The sequence below is a fragment of the Coloeus monedula genome (genome assembly GCF_965178545.1).
Source record: "Coloeus monedula genome assembly, chromosome: 7".
In the NCBI taxonomy this organism is placed as follows: domain Eukaryota; kingdom Metazoa; phylum Chordata; class Aves; order Passeriformes; family Corvidae; genus Coloeus; species Coloeus monedula.
The window spans coordinates 3,612,507-3,633,049 of NC_138787.1; the positions used below are offsets into that span (position 1 = coordinate 3,612,507).

Here is a 20,543-nt window from a genome sequence, read left to right on the forward strand (position 1 = left end):
CGCGGCGCCGGCCCCCGCCCGCCCCCTCGCTCCGTCCCGCCGCTCCTCCTCCCTCACCCCCCTCGCTCCTTCCTCCTCCTCTTCCTCGTCGCGCTCCCGCCGCTCCGCTCCGCGCGTGCTGGCGGCGCAGCGGCCCGGCAGCGGCGCGGCCGCCCCGTCGGCGCCGCGGCGCGCCCGCGGAGGGGCGGCGCTGGGGGCGGCGGCTCGGCGGCGGCAACTTTTGGGAGCCGGCGGCGGCAGCGCGGAGGCTGCGCGGGGGATGGCGGCGGCGAGGCAGCGGCGGCGCTGAGGCAGCGGCGGCGGCGGCGCGATGCCGGCGGTGGCCGGGGGGCTGCTGTGGTGGAGCTGCTGCGTGCTGGCGGCGGCGGCCGGGGCCCCGCGGGCCGCCGCGGCGGCGCAGGCAGGTGGGTGAGCGGCCGGGTCCGCCGGGAGCGACCGGAGCGGTGCGGCACGTCCGGCGGAGCGGCGCCTTCCCGACAACTTCTCTGTGTCCCGGTGCCCAGCGCGGGGTGCGGGAGTTCGTGCGGGTCCCGCGGAGCGGCGGCGGCCAGAGGGCGACAATCCCCCGCGGGAAGCGGAGCGGAGCCGGCGGTCGGGGATCGCCCGCGCAGCAGCTCTCCGTGTCCCCGCTCGCTGTCCCCGCCCGGCGCCGGGGCCGCCCTTGCCGCCGGAGCCCCGGCCGGGCGCCGTGCGTGTCCCCGCAGGTGCCGCTGCCGCCCCGACGGGGCTGCGCTCCCGAACTTCGCATCGCGGCGCGCCGGGCGGACGAGGCGGCGTTGGTCCCCCGTACACCTGTGCGTTCGTGTGCACGGCGTGTCCCAACCTCGCAGCGTAAACACCGCGCCGAGGTGTTTGCGCACGGGGGAGGGCGAGCAGGCGGCTGGGAAGTTAATGCTGGAAAAGGCGCTTTTTCATCCGCCAGGGTCTGCCCGGAATTTTTAACTTTCTGGAGGAAAACTTGCAGCGTTGGCTTGAATTTTGTTTTCCCGTTGGCATCCGAGCAGCGCTTTCCGCCGCCGTAGTACGAGCTGTGCCGGTTCAGTCGCCCGGGGAGGGCACGGGGATCGCCCCCCGCTGCATCGCCCCTTTGCTGTGAATAAAACATTAAAAGGAAATTTCTTCAGTCTTTGTAACTTTGCCTTTTTTTTTTTTTTTTCCCCTCCCCGGTTATGCAAAATTTATGCTGTTTGGGCGGTATTGGTGCAACAGCTCCGCGTTCTCACAATTTAGTTTATATTTTGGGGCTTTATGTAACAGAGAGAAGGAAGGATACGTTTGGTGAGAAGCGAAAGGAGCGTGTCCTGGCTTTGCCTGCCTGATTGGGCTTTGGAGGCGGTTTTTGGTCTTGGGGCACAGTTTACTTTTTCGCTGTGTGATTGTTTCCTAACTCTCGAAATCGGGAGGGGTGAAATGCTGGGCTGCTGCTTTCTCTTATGTGTTCTCTTCCTGCGGTTTGAATCGGTAAATCCCCGCTGAAGAAGAATGGCACTCCTCGTTTCACAGGCGCTGCTTCGCTGTACCTTTTTGCTTGCCTCCCTGTTTACACGCAGTCTGACTGTTCGCCTCACTTGATACTTCTCTGTCTCACACTTTTCCCGTAGCCTGCCCCGGTTTTGGGCAGCAGCTATCCCCACTGGGATGCTCCTGTGCTCTCCAGCAATCCTTCCCACCGCTCGGACCGGGCTGTTGGCGTGGACGATCACAAAGACACTCCATTGCTGGATTTATACCCCAGTGAAAATGAAAAGCATCAGTCCAGGGTTGCTCGCCTGCCTTCCTGTCGTCTCTGGGGAAGCCTCCTGGATCTGTGCTGCTGAAAAGCCTCTGTGCAAAACAGAAAATCCGTTTATTAAAATAGCAGGGTTGGAGTGACATTTTGTATTTGAAGGGGTTTAGGCACTGCTGTGGGCACTGGCAGCTAGTAATGATTGAGTCTTGCTACTTGGTGCTTGCGGAAATAGCAAGGCAGGCTGGACAGGGAGACATGATTTGCAAGTATTTAGGGCCCCCCAGAATTTGGCCTCTCTTGGCTTTTGGGGGCATTAGGATGGGGCTCTGGCTGCCGCCCTCATTTTCAGTGCATCGAGAGAGATGGTGATGCCTGAGCTCATGCAAGCTAGCTGTTGGCCAAACTTTTGATTTCATTATCCTGTGTGTGTTTGTTAAGATGTAAATATGTAAACACATTGGGGTTTTCTGATTTCTTCTGTCTCCGTGCTTGGGCATATAATGTTTGCATTGCACAGCTCAGTCGGGGTCACGTGAGCCAAACAGCTTGGGCTGTTACCTGGAAGCTGGCGAGTCTTTGTTCTGCTTGAAAATAGCTGATAAATTAACTCCATTTTCTGATATGTGGGGTTGGTGAGTTGTTAAATAATTACAGCCAAATTAACTTAGTCCTGTTTGAAGTATTCAGCTGCTCTGAGAATAACTGTACGTCAAATATTTTTGCAGGTATTTTTTTTATTTCCCAGTGAGAAGCGCGTTCAGGCTGATGTATGGGCAGGCTTTAATTTCATGCCTTTACTGCTCTCTGGGCCATGTCGGATGGGACATGCCACACGCCTTCAGAGAGATGCAGCTCCTCTCCTTTGCAACAGCCCTCCTTGGCACCTCTCCCGTTTATTTCGCCACGATGTCTATTTGATGGTTAAAATTAGGCTGAGCTCTGAGTGCCTTTGCAAAAGCACGATAAATATTGACTGGGAGTTTCAGCCTGCAACAGCCATCAGACGGCCTGGCCCCTGCATGGGGGTCATCCCGTCTGGGCCTTTTTACCAAAGGGGAGCGGGTGCTGTTGTGGGGTCAGCAAGCCTCTTGGGAGTCCCTCCAGTGCCCTGCAGCCCTTCAGGGCTGGTGTGGGGGTCTGAGGGAACATCTCTGCATGGTAGGCAGGGCAGCCTGCTGCTGTCCCTGTGTGTCCCCTGAGGGCACTGCGAGGCAGCGCTGCTGTAGGGCAGAGGAGACTGTTTCTGGCCCTGCTCTTGGGGGCATCCCCTGGGATCCTTGGGCATCTCCAGCACGGGATTGCACCATGCAGGCTCTGTGCCTGCACCTGCCCTGCTGAGACCGGCACTGCTGAGTGCCCCAGTGACTGAGTTGTGACTTTGTTTTTAAAAAAAGAGATGGTAATTGATGTTTATGTGTATGGAATTTGGCACTAGGAGCTGTGCTTGTAATTAACATGAAAACAGTAATAATAAGGACCTGAAATACATGCCTTATGAGTAAAGCAAATGAGACTTGGCAGTAGCAGCTCACGAAGGGAGAAGCTTTTCTTCTGAGCCTGCACGTAGTGAAGTGGGATGGGTAGCAGAGAAAGTCACACTGGATCCATGGCAGCAAAGGGCCCAGCACCCTGTGGGTGCTCCAGGCTGAGTCCCAAGTGCCAGTGCACTCCTGACCTTAATGCCAAGCTGTTCTGAAATGTGCCCTCAGTTTTCTAACAGGGCATTAGCCACACACCTTAATTGAATTCAATGTTTTATTTAGTTTTCAGGGGATTTTAGTTTAGTTGGGTTTTTTTCTGTTTTGTTTTTTAGTTAAATTTAGGCAAACCACAGCAAGTTGACTCGCAGCGTATCTGGAAGCACAGCCTGTCGTCCAGAGCGCACACATCTTCCAAAGGCTTTTCGGAGAAACACCTTTCTATGAGTCCCTGGCCAGAGCTGGGGAGCTGCTGTGGTGGGTGCTGAGCATTTGCTGGGCAGTGGTCGTGGGGCGTGCGGGGTGGGCAGCCCGCAGCCTGGCTCTGGGAGCATCTCTAGGTGGCAGCAGCCCCCAGGAGCTCCTGACAGCAGGACGAACAGCGCGGAGTTGGGGCTGTGATTTCCCAGGTTCTGGCCCTCCTGCTCAGCTCTCCTCCACACCCCTTTCTCAGGCCGAGGAGCAGCTTTTCAGGTGGCTAGTGGGGAATCGGCCATCCCTGGAGTCCTGTCCCCACCTCCTGCGCCCCTGTGTGCGTGACAGGGGAGGTGTAAGAGCGCGCCGGGAGAGTGACCCAAACACTGAAGTGCTTAATGTGAGCAACGAAAGGAGCTCAGGCAACTTATTCTGAAGGACTCGTTAAGATAACCAGTAAGTCTGTACCAGACTGCTGACTGGGTACTGAAGGTGAATGAGTTCAAACTGGGCATAAAGTGCTTGGTCCTAATAGTGTAGGAATTGTTGTGACAAGCTAGGAAAGAAAATAGAAGATACATGGTTACTCAGCACTGAGGCAATTTTGCTGGGAAAGGAGAGGGGGCTTGTTCCTGGGATTTGGTTTTTACTGTAGCAGGAGTGAAGGCAGGATGAGGTGAGTGCAGCTGGGCTGTTTCCCGTGAATCACTTGTGTGCTGACAAGTCCTCGGGGTGTGCAATGGGCTCTGATTTTCACCGACTTAAAGGTTTTGCATTTGCAAACAAGTGCAGGCTGCTGGTGGATTTTATGTGTTCCCACGTTGCCAAAGCTGAATTATCCCATGAGAGTACTGTAAACTGCCAGAAAGATTCATCATTTCAGCAACTTTAGTTAATGTTTGTTTAGCGACTTCTTGCTTTGGAGGAGCAGTTTAAGCTGTGCTCGGTGGCAGTTCCCTTGTGATGAGCTGTGTGTCCACGTGATAAATGGTCTCATTTCTACTGTCCGCTACCTCTGCTGGGCATATGGGCACATGCCAAGCCTCCTGAAGTCTTTGAACAGCTGCTGCTATATATATCTCCTTATTTTCTTTTTTTTTCCCAACCTGCCAGGGAAACTTGTCCTTCTTCCCGCTTTGCATAAAGGGTATGCAAAGTCCAGGGCAGATGAATATTTGCTTGTGCATCAGTGATTCGTGAGGGTCTGATGTTCGCTGATGTTTGGGCAGGAAAGTCAATAATTCAAACTGCAAGAGCACATACTGGTCATACCATAAGCTTGTGCTGAATACCAAGAATATAAATATATATCCGAGGAATATAAATTCGTACTGCAAAGAGTATCAAAAAATATTTTTATTTTCTGGTGGTAACTGCTTTTTGTTTCCATGCCTGAAGCCTATAAATTCTTGCTCTTGACAAAGGAGGAGGTGGGAAAATCAAGTAAATAAATGGCAAAGTAAGCCTCAAACTTTTAGCGGATACAGTTCTTTTTGAACTATAAAAAAATGATCAGTCATTGTATCGTGTTCCTGTAAAGTCCTTTTTAGTGACTTCTAAGATTATACTCATTTTATGTTCAGTTCCTTTCTCTCCCGATGGCTGTGCAGCTACACGTACAATAACTGAATGGGCATTTATAACTTGATCTTTCTTAATCTCCTGATAAGTCAGCAGTGCAACGTGGGCTCTTGTCACGTGGTAACACGCTCCTGTGTCTCATCACCAGCTGCTGTTGAGCTTACAGAAATACAGAGCGTGCAGAAATCTTCCAAAATCCCATTGGGGACCGACCCGAGCTCAGAGCAGTGCCAGCTGTAGTACCAGGGTCTGAGCTGCTCCATGGCAGGCAGGTATCCCTCCTAGGCCGTGTTCCCAGAGGAACTGAGGAGGAAATTGGGCTGTGGGACATGCTGCTGACAGGCTTTAAATTTATGTGGAGACACTACTGTGATACTGCAAGGCATTATGTGACCCTTTGCCCACAACTGCTTGACTAAACTGCCTAATAAATGTCTATTAAGAATTGTGATACCTGACCTCTCTCTTTTACTCACCCCTCCTGATTGTGATTCATGTAGGAAATGGATTGTGCCAGAGGGAGGTTGAAGAAAAAAGCTTGCATGCTGTTAGAAGAAAAACCAAAAACCCCTTCTGAGCAAAATTGGAGAAGTTTACGTAAAAGTTGGAAAAGCCTGAAACTGTGAAACAGTGATGCAGCCTTGGCTGTATCATTGCTGCGAGAGCAGGACACTCTTGTGTCCCGGGTTGGTGACAATACACTGGATAAAGCTCTGGAACCTATCCCTGTTTTACTGACTTTAGCTGTGGCTTGGCTCTTTCTTTTCCACTGAGTAGCTCCAAATGGTGCTTCTGTCCCTTTGTCTCCTGTTTTCCCAAGAAAGCCGCTCCTATGGGGCAGGCACCTCTTGGTTGCTGCTGCTTGCTGAGGTCCCTGAGCAGATACTGCAGATGTGCTTGCATGCTTTGCATTTCAGCATGTGATTAAATAACCTTGGTGTGCAGAGCTGAACCTGCAGGGAAGAGATTTGTGGTGGCGTTTTGCTCGTTTGAAGCCCTGCGAGCTGCTGAGGACCTTCTCCTGTGGATGTGGCTCCCGTGGCGGGAGCTGGTACAGGCGTGTTGGAGCTGCTTTGGTGCACGCACAGGAAGAAAAACCATTACACTTAACTTGATACATATCCTAATGTTCAATTTCCATTAATTGAAATTACGTTGAAATATTGAACATTTTAAGCATAAAAGTTTATGTACCGTGGTTAGTATGCTAATGGAATATCTTAGTAGTCTTTTAAGGTTAATGTCGCAGCCAGATGCAACGATAAGCATTTGTTCCTAAGAATTATTTTGCTTTAACCCCTTTTCCAAGACTGTCCGTATTCTGGTGAATGTTCATCGGCTGCACTGTGGCTGCCAGCCAGCTGTCATTTTAAGGTGGTCTTTTTTTCATCCAATCCACTATGCAAAGTTGAATTGTAGTTATTTTTGCTCATTATCTTCAGCAGTAAAAATGTATTTATCTAAATTTAAATTGCTGTTTGCTGAGGATATGTGACAGTATTTAGAATTCAGTATTATTTTATTATCTCTTTGAAAGGATAAAAAAAAGCTCATTTATTTCAAGAGATATTTCTGCAAGCATGTAAAAATACCAATGAAGTAGCTAACGTTTTCCAGTTGTTGTTGACTTCAAATTTAGCAACCATTGTCCCTGTTGATATATTTGATGCTCTAAAAATGTACTTGCCATTAAGTAGGAAGCTGAAGTGATTGGTAGGCAGATAATATTCTTCAGTAGCTATTAATAATGCTCAGAGGACATACGCATTGGAGCGTATGGAAAAAGCCATGGAATTGTGTAGGACGGAGGCAAAAATAATGCATGTAGCTGTTTGATTTGAAAGCAATCCTTATGTACCGCAGTGGCTGCTGCCTGAATTAGTGCATTGTGAACGGGAGAAACTGATATGCAAACAGAATGGTGTGCAGCTGATTTTGTTTAGAAAACTGAGGTTTGATCTCTGCTATTTCACTTCTTCCATGAGCTGACTCAGACCCGGTGAAGTGTGTGGGGACCCCATTCTGCAGGGGTCTTCGGTGGTGGAAGGTGGGAGTTGTTCCTCCCAGAGCCAGCTTAGGTCATGGGAACAAGGGAATTAATATTCCATTAAGAGAAAATGAAAATTTTCAAAACAAATAAGAAGTCATTGCCACTCTTCTCTGTTCCTTTGTTCCTTTAGCCACAGGAGGACTTCTGTGCCAGCACTGAGTTTCTCCCTGGATTTCTCAGCACAGAGTATTTCTTTGTCTCCTGGATTTTCTAACTGCTCTTAAAATCATGCATGTTTTAAACTGCTGCCAGCTCACACAGCTATGCAGCCCTGGTGTCACCCGGGGCTGCACTGTGTGTTGGGAAGATCATATTAGAAAAATGTGGAATTATTAGAGCCTATAAATAGTGGTGATAACTTGTACAGCATTTATGTCGCCCTCGTGCTGCATAACACACTGAAGTCCTGGGCTAGGTTTGTTTCTAGTGTTGCTTCACGTGTCGCTGTGAAACTTCATTATATCACGATATAACAAGCAGCTGCTGTGTAAGTAATGTGGTGCCTGCAGCACAGGTGGGGGGTTCTTTCTGGAGCAGCCAACAACTGTACTGATGCTTCACATTTTCCCTGGCTTGGTCCAGCTTCTTAGAAAGGAAACAAAATCAGGTCTGTGCTAAATGTTTCTGGCTGCCCAAGGGTTTTGGTGGTCAGCTTGAACCTTTAATAAAATTGCTAATAAAAGATTATTTAAGAAGCTTTTACTTCCTTGTGCTAGCCAAAGATTGGGGGCAGGAGGAGATTGCTGCCATTTTTTTTTCCTTCTGTTTTTGGAAGATTAGCAAACAGATTCACACAGTGTTATTTGCTGCAAATTTCTTCGTGCTAATTTTAATCCCAAAATCTTGGCTTGTGAGAATCTCAGTCTTCACAAAAAGAAGAAAAAAACATCTTTAGCTGCTCTGCCTGTGGAGAAAAGTCAAAACTCACGTAGCTTTAGAAATGGGGGAAAAATTCCAATGATTGTTTTTATAAGCCATGTTTTTAAAATCCTTTGTAATATTTTACACAGGGGCTGGTTGAATTATGGTTTTGCAATATTGCTGGTGGAATTGGAGATGGAAACATGGGTTCATTAAGACTTAATAGCTTTGGTCCAATTGCTGCCATGACACGTGGTTAAGGCATTAAAATATGTGGGCTATGCCTCCTGCTACAGTACAGCAATTACTGGGTAGGTGTCCTTTGATACTGGAAAACAATCTTGCCAGACTGTTGCTGTTAATTTGAATAATCCCACTCTTGCTGAAGGCCCATGGAAATGAGACAAAACATTGCAAATAGTGGCTTTCTCCAAATAAAGGCTACAGAGTGTGTGTGATTTCTGTAGGTCCTGTCTGTCCCAGATGGATCTGTCCTTGTGGGCGTAAACCTTCTGCTCTAACACTCTGTACCTTGGGCTTTTCCTGCGTTAGAAATGTCCAAGTTGTTCCAGGCTATGTGAGAATTGCTGTGACACTTGTTTCCTTTTGGTTTTTTTGGATCTAGTCTGACTGGGTTTTTTTCAGTGAAGTGACAGAATGACACTAGCTCCTGGTACATTCCTGACATCAGTGTTTGGGAGTCCATCTTTTTTGGCTCACTGATGACCGGGTCCTTGTGTTGGGTAGCCCTGTCAGGTTTAGATTTGTTTGTGTTGCCTTCTGGGGCCAGTGTAATGTCCTGAGCTCTAATGATACTGGTGTTTCCCTTGGGCACAGATGGTGTTTAAGTATTTTACGAGACAGTGCTGCTGCAGGCTGGTGGAGGATGAGCACTGGAGCAATGCCAGCAGGGAGGAGGGATGCACTGCTACCTGGGTTGCTGCTCCTTGATTTGGGTAGTGCTGATGTGAGCCAAAGTGCCATGGTTTCTTGGGATCCCAGCTGACTCTTGCACAAGATCACCAAAGCTCATCTTATGTGTGTTCCTTAAACCAGCAGTTGATTAAATTCTCTGAGAACTAGTATGAACTGCAGCATGCCTGTTTTTCTAGGAGTATGTGGAATAAACTGCCTGTTTATTTGGTGGCACAGTCTGAGGTTTATTCTGGCAGGTAAAAGAAAGCTTTCCTTGGGAGTCATTAGTATGAGGTGCTACAACAACAATTTCTTGGATCACACAAACCTGACTTAGTAATATTAAGGAGGGTATATCTGGGTGCCACGCAACACAGGACTTTAGTGTCACGTGGAGATGTGATAAAGAAAACCATCAGTGGCAGGCTCCAAAGTATCAGGGAAGGGCAGAGAGGAGCAAAGGCCACCTCACATCCTCTGTGGTCTATGTATAGTTGTGGTGGATGAAATACAGGCCTGAGGGAATTGGAGTTGTTTTTCCCTGAGTCTCTGAGGGAATTGGAGTTGCTTTTCCCTGGATCTCTGCAAGCGTCTGTGGCTCAGGGACTGTGATACCAGGTCTTTCCACTGACATGCATCCTGATGGAGGTGGCAGTGACTCCCTCAGTGGTAGTCTTTGTTTTTAACACTCTACTTAATTTCTTTCCCACCAAGTTTGGGTTTCTAGCAATATGATTACTTATGGATTTGTAAGTCAGAAATAGCTTGGTAATTGCTATATTGCTTTGCCCCCAGTAGCAACAAGCATCTTAAATTTAATGCATCATCCACACAGAAAATTGATATTTGGCCAAAACTTGCAGGCTCTGACAGCTAATCTTAAAGAGCTTTTGCTTGACATGTAAAATAGAGACTTGTGGTTGACATGCACAGGAAAATTGAAGGTATTTAGGATTATTCCATAAAAGAAAAATACTCCTTACGATTGGCTGAAAATAGTTGACGGTGATTAAATTTAGATAGAAACCTCTCCCTAGAGGTCAGCAATGTGAAGGCCTAGGACATCAACCGCTTGGATCGTGTGCAAAAACCCCTGCCTCATCTCATAATTCAAAGCTGGATTTTGTGTTATCTTCAGGATTTGTCTGATGAAACTGTACTCATGAGCTGCTGACCAGCTTGCTAAGAATAGGTTTCCTTTAATGTGCTTTTACTTTGATTTTCCTCCCTAGAAATACATCCTGAGTAGCAAGAAAGCCCCAGAAGTCTTTCACTGAAAGAATTACAGTAAGGAACTTTCTGGTGCTTCTGATGAAGATACCTGGCATGTTTGCACAGATATTTGGCTTTCAGTTGCAATTTAAAGGACTAGGAGTTTTAGCAGGGAAACTTGTGGATCAGTTTGAAGGCCATGTACTGCATTATACCAGGGTTACATGTTGCTCTTTTTTGGGTAAATACACATTTCAGCATGTTTTTTCAATATTCGGTTTAGAGTCAGTAGGTCTGGATGACTGGGCTTCAAAACTACTCAATATCTATTTATTAAATAGAGCATTTGTGTTCAACAGAAAATGGAAGACCCAATTTCAAAATTAGGCCCACACAATTATGCAATTAGGTAATCGTGCGTGTAATTGCATGCACAAATGGTCAGTTAGATGTGTAACTGTCCATTTGCATGCAAAATTAACCTGTTTTGCAAATTGGGCTTGGAATATTCATGGTAGAAAACATGGCTTTCTGGAGATGGCTGTGTTGTCACGCCCTTCCATTGGTGTCTTCTTTTATGAGACTGGTGTGGTTTAGTCTTAACCTCAGTGTTAGAAACAAGCTCTTGAGTAAGTCCAGCACCTTTGGGCTGTGCTTTTGATGTGCTCCAGATCTGTGACAACTGTTGAAAAGATTGTGAGGGGAATGTGTGTGTTACACTCATGCATGTATTAATTTAAGAACTAATAACATGTGCACAACTGAATTACTCTGGAATTTATTGTTTTGATGACATTTAATGTGATGCTGTGACAGTGGCAAAAGAACATGGTTTGATTTGTATATTTTTATGTGTGTATTTTCATATACACTTCAGAGTTACTTCTTTTTTGCCTTTTTTTATCTGGTGTGCTGTCAAAACACTTCAGTGAAAGAGCTCAAAGCAGCAGCTGAGGAATCTGTAGAAATACAGTCATCACTTTGCAGTTAGTGCAAGCACTTGTTCCTCTGGCATGATCCCTCGGTGCTTGCATGGGCAAGACTTTAGGTCTCTCTGTTGCCACTCCATGTGTTTGAACATCAATTCTCCTTTTCCTGAAAACCCAGAATAATTGTGTAACTGGTTCCACATGTGTAGGCTTTAACCCCCAGAGAGAGGTGGTGGTGATTTGTTATCAAAATTTGGTGGTGTTTCTGGGGAGGGAGTGTTTGTGTCTTTAGAGAAAGGTGTGTGCTTGTGCTTCTCTCCAGACTGGGATGCAGGAACAACTTTTGTTCAAGTTGTTCTCATAGAGCAGGGAGCCATGCTGCCACCCATGGCATCATCTGACTGTGCACATTTTAGGGCTCAGTGTGGCACTTTCTCATGCCTGAGAAGTTAAATTCGGCAGAAATCTTCAGTTGTTGTTGTCTTTCACCTCAGAGTTTTGAAACTGAACAGCTGAAACCACAGGCTAGGCAAAGCCTTCAGGCCTGACCTGGGGAAGCGGGGAGGGGAGCATGGGGGAGCATTATAAATTCAATCTCTCTCTTATTTTAAGTGCTTTGGATGGAGCTTTTCCTTGCAGCTTCACAGTGTCGTGGGGTCCTGCCTGTGTGGATGCTGCTGTGCGAAGTGCCCACTGCTGCTGTGTAGGTGGGTTGAGAAGCAAAAGCGGTTTCTCACATGCCCCTCATCATTACAAGCTGGCCCTTTGAGCCAAATCCTGCAGCTTTTCCCTGAGAATCAGTGGGCTAAAGTGGTTATCTGCACATCAGATCAGTGCTTCCCAGCTGCTAGTGGTCCCAGTGTGGATGCAGTGTGCTGCTTCTGGCCTGCATGGTAGCTCTGCTCCTGCTGCTGTGCTGCTCCCTCCCAGCGAGGGATTTTCTGCAAGGAGTCACCCAGTGTGCATGTGGGCAGGATGCTCTCACTGAAGGGCGAGGTGGCACCTTGGTTTCATGCTGGGTTGTCTTCCCAAAGCGATGGTACGCTGAGCCCGAGAAGGATTAAGCAGGAACATATTAAGGTCACTTTTTATTCCTGAGCTAGAGGTTTATGTCCTCTATGCATATTAATTTCACAGCTTGGGATATGGTAGAAAGGAGAGCAAATAAGAGTACAAGTGTGCTGGGTAGCCTTGGCAATTGAGCTGGAAGAGAGAGCAAAAACTAACAAGCTGCTTTTCCTTTCCATGCTGCATTAGCATGAATGCTGTAAAAAAAGTGGAAAGATCCAAGCCCAAAACTCCAAAATTACCGGCATTATAATTTTGTTTATGCCTGTGTGGCATTTAATTCATTTTGGCTGGTGTTTGTGGGAGGTTATGGGGAGAAAGAACAGAGAGTTGCAGGTTGCTGTATGCAAAACTAAAATCTTTCATGTCTTATATGCTTATAAACCAGAGGTTGCAAAACTCTTCCTTGCACCTTTCCAGTAGCTTTGATGAGGGCTACACACCCACAGAGAGTGAGGGAGATGGTGTCAAAAAAAGCATCGTTTGTAGTTGACCTGCAGCCAAAAACACAGGTGGAGGATTCCCCCTGAAATGGTGTTTGAAAGAGGCAACCAGGAATGGGAGTGGTGTCAGAGCACAGGAGGATCCTTGAGCTCTGTCCTGGCAGCTTTGATAAATTGAAAGTCCTTGGACTTTTTGTGGGATGCACAGGCAATCTTTTCTGATTCCAATGTGGGTGATTGCATTTTCTTTATTCTTCTGTGTAGGACCCATTAGCATTTGGGGAGCGTGGGAGCTGGATAGGGGATTTGTGGGCAGGAGCTGCTGGTTCTGTGGTGTTAAATGTGGGGTTGGCCTTGCATTTAGGCCAGAACATTTAGATATTGCTGGAAAAGTTTTTGTGGCCATTGGTGACCACCTCCTTTCCTTTCTGCTGTGGGAGCCCTGAGGACTGGGAAACAGTCTGGAAGACTTGTAAGCTCTCCAAAGCCATGGATTTCTAGTCCATGGTATCAGTTCAGCTTCATGAGATGGACAGCCTTCTGAGTAAAGGTATAAATCCATAAAGCATTCCGGGATAAGGGATAAAATAATGCGCAGTGGAAATTATAGCACTAATTATATTATGTTAGTACAGAGGAGGTAATAGCTCTCCTTGCTCCATAGCAACTGCTGTGCTTTGTTACAGGTACTGCTGTGGGAAAAGGCAGATGAAAGGGTTAAAGCATGTTATCTGGGAGGATGCTGGACCTGCTCTCTTCCCAGTCTTGTACTGGTGCTGTGTGACTTAAAGCACTGTGGGGTCTGTGGGTTGGCAGGCTTGACCCCACAGTGCAAGTAGGGGGTGAAAGCCAGTCTCACAGGGAGCTTGCAAAGCCTTTTTACAGTCGTGTTTGGGTCACTCTGCCTCCTCCTGAGTCACCGCTGCAGCTTCCACAGCCTCCAGTACAGACCAGTTTATCTCTTAATCTGGCCATGTAATAAAATATTACAGGTGAATTAGAAGATGTTTTTATTAGGGCAGTTTTGGCTTACTGGGAGCAATCTAAAAATAGACTGTGGATATTCTTGATCTTTAGAGACATTAGCCTGTCTTTAAAAAACAAGTAAGGATTGAGGTATTTTATACACAGCTCTCAGAGCTCTATGAAAAAAAGCAGACTACAAAGCACAGCACAGGAAAATTGATTCATCATCAATTTATTGCGTGGAGCTCTAGGCGAACTCATCTCAAGACAGAACAGAGATCTATAAAATCTTTTCATCTGAAACTATGAATTAAATTGAGAGGAACTGCTGATGAGAGGCCAGAGCCAACTCTTAAACCAGACATTTTTTTGAGAATGGGTCTTCTGCTGCAGCAAGATCTTCACCAGCCAGGGATGTGGAGCTGAATTCTTACTACCCTGTTTCTCTCCTTACAGTGAATCTGGCTTATGCAGGAGCAAGCCTGCCATACTCCCCCTGTTCTTCCCACCCTTGATTTCAGTATAATTTTTCCTTTCTTCATCAGTGTGTCTTGTTAGTCTTGCAGTTTCTTTTCCTGACATGTTCTTCTTTTCTTCTATTGCGTGTGTGGATTCTTTAAACCTCCTACTAACAAGGAAACTTGCCTTTTTCAGCTGGAAGCCTCTGAAAACAAGCTGATGCATCTCCATTGTCAGATCACTATATAAATAAATAAAACCTCTTCGTATATTCCCTTCAAAGAAGCGAGTGAGACAATGCTCAAGAACTCCTGCCTGCTTTTTTTTTTTTTTTTTTTTTTTTTTTTTTTTGCATTGGGGGAAGCTGTATTATGTCAGCGACCTGTAATAAATCGCACTGCAATGAGAAACGACAGGCTCATTCACCTAGCATCCATGCAGAAACAACTAAGCTCTCTTCACATGCCATGGGAAAAAAGAAAAAAAAGGTGACAAAGAAGGGAATTAAAGAAAAGAATGACCTTGGCTTGCAGTTGCTCTGCAGGGAGCAGTTTACCAGTGAGACACTCAAGTTTTGGGGTTGCATTGCCTGTGTTACTGCAAACTGTGCAGCCCAGAGTGCATGAAGTACGGCCTGTGTCTTCCTCCTGCTGCCTGGAAGTGTAGTTAGCCAAGCTCTTAATTGGCAAAAGACAGTGGTTTGGAAGGCTGAAGTATTTTAACAGGGGGTAGGGAGGGAAGAAAGAAGGGCTTACACAATGAGGTACAGTATAGTCAGACCACTTCTCTGCAATTGGTTATGTTTTCATCTCCTGCATTTGTCAGAATTTATGGTGATGTTAAGGTAATTTGGAGGCTTTGTTTCAAGTAAGAGTATATGCTAAATAAAAGGGGGAAAATGTAAAAGGCCTTTAAGAGTACTGGTTGAAAGCAGACTGAAGGAAATGTACTTTTGTACATCTTTGTTTGTAACACTTGATGTTAAATCTGTGGATGGTTTTCTTCATTGCTTTCTCATTGGAGTGTTTGATTTTTGAAGTTTGTAAAGCATCTACCAAAAAAATTACTTTTATAGGGTTAGTATGTGCTGGTTTTATATCAGCAGGTGCCTGCCCTTTCCCTGTGTGGACTCTCCATCTGTTTGTCTGTGTGCTGGGATAGCCAGAAAGTTTATAGGGATTGGGAACAGGAAGCTGCACTGGCTTTGAGGTGCTGTGAGTCTGGATACATCACCCCACGTGCCCTCTCCTGGTAGCTTTCCATGGGAGCTGCTCATCCTGCTGTAACAGCCTGGCTTTGCTGTGGGATCCAGCAGGTTGGGATGACTAAACCCCTCCTTGGCTTCGCCTGGGAAAGGCGAATGGCAGCTGTCACACTCTTTTAGCATCAGGCTACTGCTGAGCACAGTGCTGGTGTTACTTCTAGTGCATCTGTGTATCCGCCTGTCTTTTGGCTGCTGTTGTCTGTATGGGGCTGCACAGGCCTGTGTTGGAGACATAGGAGAAGAGCTCTTGCCTGCAAAGGTGTGGTTTCCCATGACAAGGTGAGGAAGGTGGAAGGATGCAGCAGGAAGAGGGTAACAGGGGAGAGAATATGCAAACTAGTTTTGTTTGGTTGTGGTTTGGGGGTTTTTTTTGGTGTTTTTTGTTTGTTTTGTTTGGTGTTTTTTTGCCTTTCAGGCAAGCCTCACTTGCCCAACATCATCATTTGCTGGGGTCATCCCGCAGTAAATGCAGTTGTTGGCCCTGCCCCTTGCTGAGTAGGGGAAATACCAGTGAAATTGCACTCAGTTATCTCCCCCAGAAGTGTGCCTGGTCAAGGCTCCTTGTGGTACGAAAATGCAGGTCTTGTAGCAGGAAAACCTCACTTCCCACTTTCTGGAAGGGTTCTGGTCCCTGTGAGCTTGTCAGAAGAAATACATGTGCATTCCATTGGTGGCTGCATCCCTCGGTGAAGTACATCCTGCTCACGTAGTGGTGCCACGTCCCCAAAAACCACACAAAACCCCCTGCTGGGATTTTGCGTGTGCTGCCCAGCCACATCCTTTCCCACTGGCAAGGAGCAGAGATGCTCCCTGGGAAGGGTTGGCACCATCCCAAACTTCAGCGGGAGTAGCAGTGACACAGGGTGGTCTGGTGAAAAGTGGGAGAGCAGGATACAAGACATGCTGGTGGCACTGCTCCAGAGAGGCTTTGGGACAGAAATGCAGGGAGGAAAAGAGCTTTTTTTGTATTTAAGCCTCAATATGGAAAGAGTGGGACACTTAACCCTTTCCTTCTGTGCTTTCCAAGATCCTGGGAAGATGAGCAGTAAAAGCAGTTGTCATGCTGCTTCTATTTCTTTGTGGGACAAAATTTTCTTGCAGCTGTTTCTTTATTATAAATTCATTTGATATTCAATGTATAAGCAGTAAAAATAATTAAGTCATTGAGTATTCCTGCAGATACTCTGTGTACTTCTGAAAGTATTTTGTTACATTTCAGCATTAGTTGATGGATTCTTACAATAAGTTATCACTTGGATTGCCTCTCATTTCTTTCTACTAAGTATTTCTCTTCTTTAACGTAGGGTACCACACAGTTGTAGTTAAATGGTTAATGTGACACTTGAAACATCATGCAGAGTAATTTGCAGGGGGAGAAGGATAAATACACATATACAGTGCTGGCATGATGCTGCCTGCCCTGTGTCCGTGACCAGGTTTGGGTTGGGGCGAGGAGATGGTCATTGCTCTCATTCTCACCTTGGGGCCTGAGAAGAAGTTGCCCATATTGTGCTGAACTCACCTGGATATGAAGATGGCTGTTTCTCTGTCCTTGACTTCGTGGATGGGCAGCCTCTCTGGGTAGCTCTTCTCTTCTGCCTAGTTAGACCTGTGGTAACTTCAGTGTCAGGTTGGGCAGTTGAACTTGGCCCGGCAGTGCCAGGATTTGGAGCACTTAGACAGACGTAACCTGCTTTACAGCCATCCAAAATCTACTTTCTGAAGGAACTTGGTGAAAAATGAATAGAAGAGGTTCTTTGTCTGCCCATTTATTTTTTTTCTATACTGTGTTTTTAGCAGGTCAAATTGCTTTGTTTCGTTATCTAACTATTCTTTCCAGTGTCTCATTGTTAAGCTTTTGTTAATTAACATTTAATGACTGGGTTATGATGGAACCATGGGAGTCTTATCTGAAGGCAAAGCAATTGGCAAACGGATTCATTATGATCCGAGCAACCCTAATGAATGTCAAATTAATTCATAATAATGTGACACTAAAATGTTAGGCATATTGTTAATAATTATAGATGCGCTTTTACCTTATCCACTTCCAGTATTATTGCTTTTTGCTATGTATGCCAGAGACCCAGCTCTCCACTACCTATCTTTTTACACCAATAATTCCAGTCTTCTTTAGCTGCAAATAGCTTAATTATCTATTTGTCTCTTTCACAGTAATTAGATACAGCATAAAAGCCAGGAAGTTGATGTAAATAAATATAATTTATTTTGGAGATTCTGTAACTGTGGGTTGTTACATAAAAGTGACAATGCAAGGAATGAGGATGGTCTGTTGCTTGCTGTCTTTCATGGGAGAAGGGGGAGGAGAAGTATGTCAAACATTGCCACACTTGTGATTAATACTATTTCTGTGGTTAGTTATTACAGTTATTTGAGAACACAGAGTGATTTATTTTAAATAAAATTATATATTTGATCCTTGGTTTTAACACAAAATGCCTAAAACCAGTTTGCCATGTTAAACCCAGCTCTGAGTTTTCTAGCTTGTCTTTTATGGCTTTGCAGCCATCTTTATTTTATTGAATTAGTTTTCTTGCACTTTCAGAATAGGAATTCTTGAAAAAAAATTGAAAAATAACATCGCTGTCCTAATGTGTGTGAGCTATAGTGGTGGCAGGTGGGAGGGTAGCAGGCAGATTTTGGTAAGGTGAGATAGGACAATGTAGTCTGTCAGGCAGCTTTATTGCTTGAAAATACCCATTGCACCATGCTTCAGGATTCAAAGGTATTTATTAATACTTGCTCACCTATCCAAAACACTTCAGTGTTCTCCTTCCCCTGGTCACAAAATACTTGCAGTGAGGCAGCAAGTATGTAAAACTTTGCCATGTAAAAATTTGATGGAGATATCATGTCCGTGTTTCCCAGTACTGCTTGCCCTACCTGCCTTAGGATTTGAAGCCTGGGGGATGTTGCTGGAACAGCAAGAAAAATAAAATTAAAAACTTCTATAAAGTGGAATTTCAACCTGGCTAGAATGAGCATAAAGTTACCAAGGGCCTTTGTGGGTGTCTGCACATGGTTCAGGCTTCACTGTGTCATCACAGATCTCACGCTTTGCTCTGCTTATGGGTCAGTGTGGATATGCAGCTTAGGTTGAACTGGTGGTGGTACTGGGGCATGCCGTGGTCCAGTGCATCTCACTGAAGGAGTAGTGTCCCAGCATGGTTTTGTCTGGCTAAATAAAGCGGTTTTGGAGCAGAAGGTATTGCCCTTGGGTTGTGCTGCTGTGCCACAGCTGCCCTCCTCCACCGAGAGCAGTGGGGCTGGTTTCTGCTCAGCCCAGCTTCTGCTTTTAATTCCTACCAAGAGCAAAAGGGTGTATTTTCTTTTGTTCAGAAGGAAAAAAAACCGAATGCTTTTTCTGTTGGTGGAAAATAGTGATCAATAATAATTAACTTGCACCATCTTAATTCTTTTCCCTCTGTGAGGAGCGCCTTACTATTGTTTTTGCCGAGCCGCGGGAGGTGCAGTGGTGCTGCTTCCTGCTCCAACAGTTCTTCCCTCTTAAGGCTGTGGCAACATAACCTCTGCCAAGGAGGTGGCTGTGAAATCCCTTGAGTTACAGGTGCTGTGAGGCAGCCCCTCGGAGGGGTGTTTCTATTTTGTCTTCTCTTTTCCCTGCCGCAAACAGCAGCGTGGAAGCGAGAAGGAAGGCTTCCGTGGGCTGCGCTTCCAAAGGTCATATAACACTTTATGTTTTCTCCGACATGACACAGCGTGACAGAACAAAGTATTTATCTTGTGTACTTGTCAGCTTCGTTCTGCTAGCTCCAAAATGATGAAATACTACCGAATATGCTGCTGCTTGTTTCCTTTAGGGACTTGTGCTGATTTGTTTAAAGTGTCGTCTGCACCCAGTAAATGCTTCATTTATTACAGCTGACACCTGAAAAATATCTGAGGGAAATATATCAGGGCATCACACGTATATTGTTTTCCTGATTTGCTGTTGTTTACTTATGTCTTAACACAAATGCAGTCCCCTAATGATTTGTTTTGTTTTTTGAGGGTGCACCTGTGTGTGTGTGCCTTTTGAACTGCTGTGGTGGGGTTTCTGGAGACGCGCTCCAGTTCTGTGACAAAAATGCATTTTGACTCCTGATGGGGTCAGCTTAACTGTTAATTATCGCAGTGAGTCACTAATGAGCTCTCGCCTCAGGAACTTTGTACAGCCTCTCCTCAAACTTTTCCCATTACTTGTTCTGATGCTTAAGCGAAAATAAAAATAGATCCCTTGTAAAAGGGGTGGGTGGGGAAGTCAATGTTTGAGATGGTTATGTGACCCTCGTAATGGTAATATTTGATGCAAAGGCTTTCAGATTTAACTCTCAGTATCATATTAAGTTTCATGGGTGATTTAAAAATTTTTTTTTGTTTTACATGAAGTATTTCTCATTGTCCCCGAAGAATAATGTGAAATCAAAATTAGTCTCTCAGCAAAACAATCAGTGTAAAAATAACAAACATCAAAGAGAGAGGGAAGCAGTTTGCTCACAGTTCTAATTGCTAACATTATCATGTGTCAAAGTGAAGAATTAAAATGTGACTCTTAAGTTCCTAAAAGTGCACTTGCTGTGAGTTCAAAGGCTGTGTGAGGTTGAAGGCGTGTGGTTGTGTGGGCTAGCAGGGCTACAGACAGTACTTGGACCTCCTGCAGTGTTGCAGTGGGGATACTGCAACATGCATATATCAAACCAGGAGTCCCGTGGAAAGGAAATATATATGGACAGACAGATTCTTGCTAGATGTTTCAGAGATGTTTATTTCTCCAGCCGCATGGCCGGGGCTCTGCCCAGGAACTGTTCCAGTCACAGACCAAGGGTCCTTCTGCCCGCGCAGGGAACACAAACCAACCCATGGGAACGAGGCTGAGCAGGGGCAGGGAAACCCCGTGTCTGTGCCCTCAGGGCCCCTCTCCCAGGGCTCCATGGCAGGGGAGGGGCCCCAACACCTCACCCGTTTTATTTTAATAAAAGGAGAATGAAAACAACTGGATAAACATAACAAGAACAGTTTCAAGACAAAACAAGCCACCCTCCTGAGTCTTTAAATGTCCAATCAGATTCTGTGGAACATCTTAGGGCTGACAGAAGGGAGACAGAACTCTCTGAGCATGCTTTGTGGGGAAACTGAGGCAGGAGAGGGTTTTA

At 46.0% G+C, this 20,543-nt stretch overlaps 1 protein-coding gene across 1 annotated transcript in view; it reads left to right on the forward strand.

Annotated features, from left to right (window-relative positions):
• Positions 1 to 310: 310 nt before the first annotated feature.
• Positions 311 to 20,543, forward strand: part of ERBB4 (erb-b2 receptor tyrosine kinase 4) — a gene marked incomplete at its 5' end in the record, with an annotated part of 570,202 nt that continues 549,969 nt past the window's right edge. The window contains one exon of the mRNA XM_082284612.1: positions 311 to 404. Coding sequence (XP_082140738.1) covers positions 311 to 404 — 94 coding nt within the window. The remainder of the gene's footprint in view (positions 405 to 20,543) is intronic.